The sequence below is a fragment of the Coregonus lavaretus genome (genome assembly GCF_964263955.1).
Source record: "Coregonus lavaretus genome assembly, chromosome: 33".
Lineage (NCBI taxonomy): Eukaryota > Metazoa > Chordata > Actinopteri > Salmoniformes > Salmonidae > Coregonus > Coregonus lavaretus.
This window is the reverse complement of record NC_140020.1, coordinates 28,638,228-28,642,600: the sequence shown is the minus strand read 5'-3', so window position 1 is coordinate 28,642,600 and position 4,373 is coordinate 28,638,228. Positions and strand designations below refer to the sequence as shown.

The 4,373-nt window shown below is 38.3% G+C and overlaps 1 protein-coding gene across 1 annotated transcript; it reads left to right on the top strand.

The window, feature by feature from the left end:
* Nucleotides 1–12: 12 nt before the first annotated feature.
* LOC311108402 (uncharacterized protein) lies at nt 13–3,290 on the top strand (the record flags this gene model as incomplete). The annotated part of the gene is made up of 5 exons (XM_084151030.1): nt 13–143; nt 466–569; nt 724–802; nt 895–1,085; nt 3,249–3,290. Exons 1-5 carry the CDS (start codon nt 89–91, stop codon nt 3,288–3,290), a joined length of 471 nt encoding a protein of 156 aa, XP_084007156.1. The 5' UTR covers nt 13–88.
* Between the last annotated feature and the right edge of the window lie 1,083 nt (nt 3,291–4,373).

Sequence of the window (4,373 nt, the reverse complement as noted above, 5' to 3'; positions counted from 1 at the left end):
TGTAATTGCTCCTCTTCAAGCAAAACTGCTGAAACACCTACAGCCATGCGAAGACGACTCAACCCTGGTTGCAGAGATTAAGAGGGTGATGGCCAGTGACCTCTCCACACGCTACAGAGGCACCCAAGATGCTCTCAACATAGGTAATTAATTTGGAGTCTTAATTAAAATCAACTTGGTTAATATTTTAGGTTATTAGACTGTATTAATTTGTAAAATGCCACACCTTTGCGTTTTCAAGTTTGAATTTGAGTTGTTTTTTCATATGGAAAAGTAAACAAGATATCTGCAATACAATTCTTAGTTCATGGTGGCTTTACATCATCACTGTGCCACATTTCTTTTAAACATACTAAAGTTTAATCTTCTGATTATTTTGTGTTTGAGGAGGTGGTCATCACTTGCAATTTCAGGTCAACTTAATTTAATAATGCAATGAATGCAATATTCTTGTTCTTTAAACAGCATCAGCGTTGGACCCGCGATTTAAAGAACTGCCCTACCTGGAAAAAGAGGACAGAGAACAGGTCTACACAAAACTGGTTTTTGAGGCAGAAGTGTCCCACCAGGTAACTCTTCTCTCCTCTTTCCTCTGCTCTTTTCTCTTCTCCCCTTTCATTTGTCCTCTCTCAAATCTCATCTGTTCTTTATCTTCCTCTAAATTTATGTGTGCAGTATTACAGAGCAGAAATTTGAACAGTTCACACATTCTTACATCAATAGATGCAAGCAATGGGAAATCAGGAGGAAGACGAGGGAAGCTCAAGCACAAAGCTGTCAGGATTCAATGAAGAGACCACAGGTATGTTTCATGTGATACCAATAAAAGATTGTTGTTGTTTTGTATTAATGAGAAACATGACTATATTTTGAAATATATTTCTTATATTGTAGCTCCAAATGAGTCACCTCCTTGTAAGAAGAAAGCCTTAGATGCGCTGTTTGGCGATCCCTTCACCCAAAGAGAAAGAAAATCCACAAGCGAGACAGCCAGAGCAGAGGTGTTAAAGTACCGAGCAAAAGATGCGTTGCCTTTGACTGAAAATGCGATGAAGTGGTGGAGATCTCAGGAGAAAGAGCTACCTGTACTTTCCACCCTTGCTAAACGGTACCTGTGCATTCCAGGCACCAGTGTGCCAGCAGAACGAGTTTTTAGTACTGCTGGCGACATAGTGAACGCACAGAGAAGTGTTCTGCAGCCAGATCATGTTGATCAGTTGATATTTTTGAAAAAAAATCTGTAGTCATTGAAGAGTAGCCTAGTAGGTTACACTTGATCTTTTGTTGAATATTGTTTGTTTATTAAAATGAGAGTAGTAGCAGGTTCATCCACTGCTCATTCAACCTGAAGAAATGTTGGTTGCACTTTATTTTTGATATTAATACTGTATTTGTATTGTAATGTTGAAAAACAAAAGCAGAAGTAGCAGGTAAACCTACTCTTTATTCAACCTGAAGAGATGTTGGTTGCACTTTATTTTTGATATTAATATTGTAATATTTTTATGTTGAAAAACAAAAGCAGAAGTAGCAGGTAAACCTACTGTTAATTCAACCTGAAGAGATGTTGGTTGCACTTTATTTTTGATATTAATATTGTAATATTTTTATGTTGAAAAACTAAAGCAGAAGTTGCAGGTAAACCTACTGTTGAAATGTTGGTTGCACTTACTGTACTTTTATTGAAAATGTATTGAATATTGAAAATGAGATCAGACAATTTTAACTTCCTGTTAATTCAACCTAAAGTGTTGTTTGCACTTTATTCAAATAAAATGTGAATGCATTTGCCATTCATTGTTGTTTACTTGTTTATTTATATTCATAATTAATTGATTGCTGATTCCATTACAAGAAACAGGAATCTAGGAAACTTCACCTGCACTGTCCAGTATCCAGGTATTTATTTCAGTCACACTGGTTGAATTTTTGGCTAAAAGGTTACTGAATCGATTTCAAGTCACTGAATCGTTTCGGATCGTATCGTTCTAAATGAACCAATATCGTCCTTGAATCGTATCGACAACCACGAATCGTGATACAAATCGAATCGTTGTTAAAACGAATCGTTACACCCCTAGTTTACACTGATACGTTCTCATACTTACAGCTATACATACTCACACTTTCATACTCACATTCACACACGAACCCCACCTTCAACAGGTCTGATCACATACAAGGCCCCTGGATAGGCAATCGAGTATGTGGTCCGCGCTTGTAACGCTAAGGTAGTGGGTTCGATCCCCGGGACCACCCATACACAAAAAATTTATGCACGCATGACTGTAAGTCGCTTTGGATAAAAGCGTCTGCTAAATGGCATATTATTATTATTATTATTTACTACTTCCTTACATCAAACTAGATGTAGCTCCGGCGCTGATGTGCTCTGGCATTTGCAGGACAGAGCGTACTCACCAATTCTTTCCCTCTCACTGTTTATTCTCTTCCCCTGTCCCCCTTGCGCATTATCGCTCTATATTTGTATCTGTTTATGCAACCTATCTTCCTTGGCCATGCATGTATGTGATAGAGACAGAGATACTAATACTTTATGGGAATTAACCCTGTTCTTAGAATCAGCACTGTAGAACATAGCGTGTATAATAAGTATAGTGTTAATTGCAGTGTAGCCTAGGTTGCCTCTGGCTATGAATGTTTCTGTGCTTGTATCAGTAAATTTTTGGCTAATAACATAGACCTAACAATTATTGTAAATGTGTGTTTACCTTGTGTTATAATAACCTATTTTCAATATAAATGATAGGACTGACTGAAAAGCTGACTTCCTCCATTATAGGCTCCTGGTTGTAATTATTACATGTGTAAGCCCACAACAGCATTGCTGTTAGATAGCTTCATTTATTTAGTTAGCTATACGAAATTAATAATAGCCTAAAACTTATATTAGCTGTATGGCTAGCTTTATTCAAAATAGCAGAACATACCTGCCAGGCGACAAGTCAGCTCTCCCGCGCTGCCTCTCTTTACGCGAAAATCGTCATGCAGACTTGTGCCCTCATGGAGATTCCGTGCAGTGGATAATTAATACTGAGGTATTAATTTGTGATACTTCACTAGGCTAAAACAAGGTTTACTCGTTCATTCGTGTCGGTCAACCACTGAAAACATAAATGTGTCAAACTTTGTCTGCCTCTTCTTATCCATTTGGTGGAATTTCAACCATGCTCCGTCTTCTCTGCTTCCCACCCCTCCTCGTGCACTTCTCCAATCCTCCCTCTCAGTCTCACAACAAGAGGATAATGCTAGTGTCTCGTTTCCCCTAGCAACCAGTTGCTATAGGAATATTCCTTAGTAATTCAAAGTGTTGATGATGATGATGAAGAGTCCAGATGTATGACCACGATAGTTAGATTAGGCTAGTTATTCAATCAAACACATTTATTTTACAATTATAGACCCCTAACCTAGGAAGAAATGTGTCTCTTATGAATGTCTGTGTGCAGTTACAGGTAGCATACTCCAAAAACTAGAGAAAATTCGACAAAAAAAATATTAAATCCACCTTTTGCACAGTCCTCGGCATTTTAGCTGTGCACATCTCACATTTCCCAACACCGTTGCAGTAACTAGTCGTTTCTATGCGAAGCGGCTGCGGCCGCTTGTAGAAGTAGCCTTAATGACAGCACTTCCCACAGTGCGACCAAAAGAAAGATCTACACATATGAAAGCGATATTTATCGCTCAATACAAAAAGTGGATTTAATATTTTTCTGAATATTCTCTGTTTTTTGGAGTTCCACCTGCAACTGCACACAGATGTTCATAAGAGACAAGTTTCTTCCGAATCGAGAACAAAGAAAGTATCGCCAAGGTTTGTAAAAAAATATCCTGATTATGGTAAACAGCAGCCTATGCAAGATCTCAGATGAGCTTTAGCTCTGCCACTGAGGTTCGTGTTTACATGGCTATCTAGCAGTAATGTTGGAGGCTACTGGCTTTGATCCAGTTAGTCTACTGGGAGGAGAAGATTTGTCTTTCCCCAGGATACCCTTGCTTGTGGAGATAATGCTAGCAACCGAATGCTTTAATAAAGGATGAAGGTATAGTAGACCCAAGTAGCCTATTGTAAACTGTAACACATCTCACAATTAGAGTAACATGCAATTTTATCATTGGGGACATCACACTTTGTGCTATAGAGTATAGACTGTTGGGTTTAACAACATTTCCAAAACTCCATACCTGATCATAGGCTTTTGTTTTGAAATGTGAATGCCAGTAATGTTAATTTTATCACCAGCACTTTTGGAACCATAGCACCACTGTAGCTATATAATCCAACCACCTTGACTGATGACTGTCAATTCCTGCTGGAAGTTTCTAACTTTCACAGACTAACCAACCTT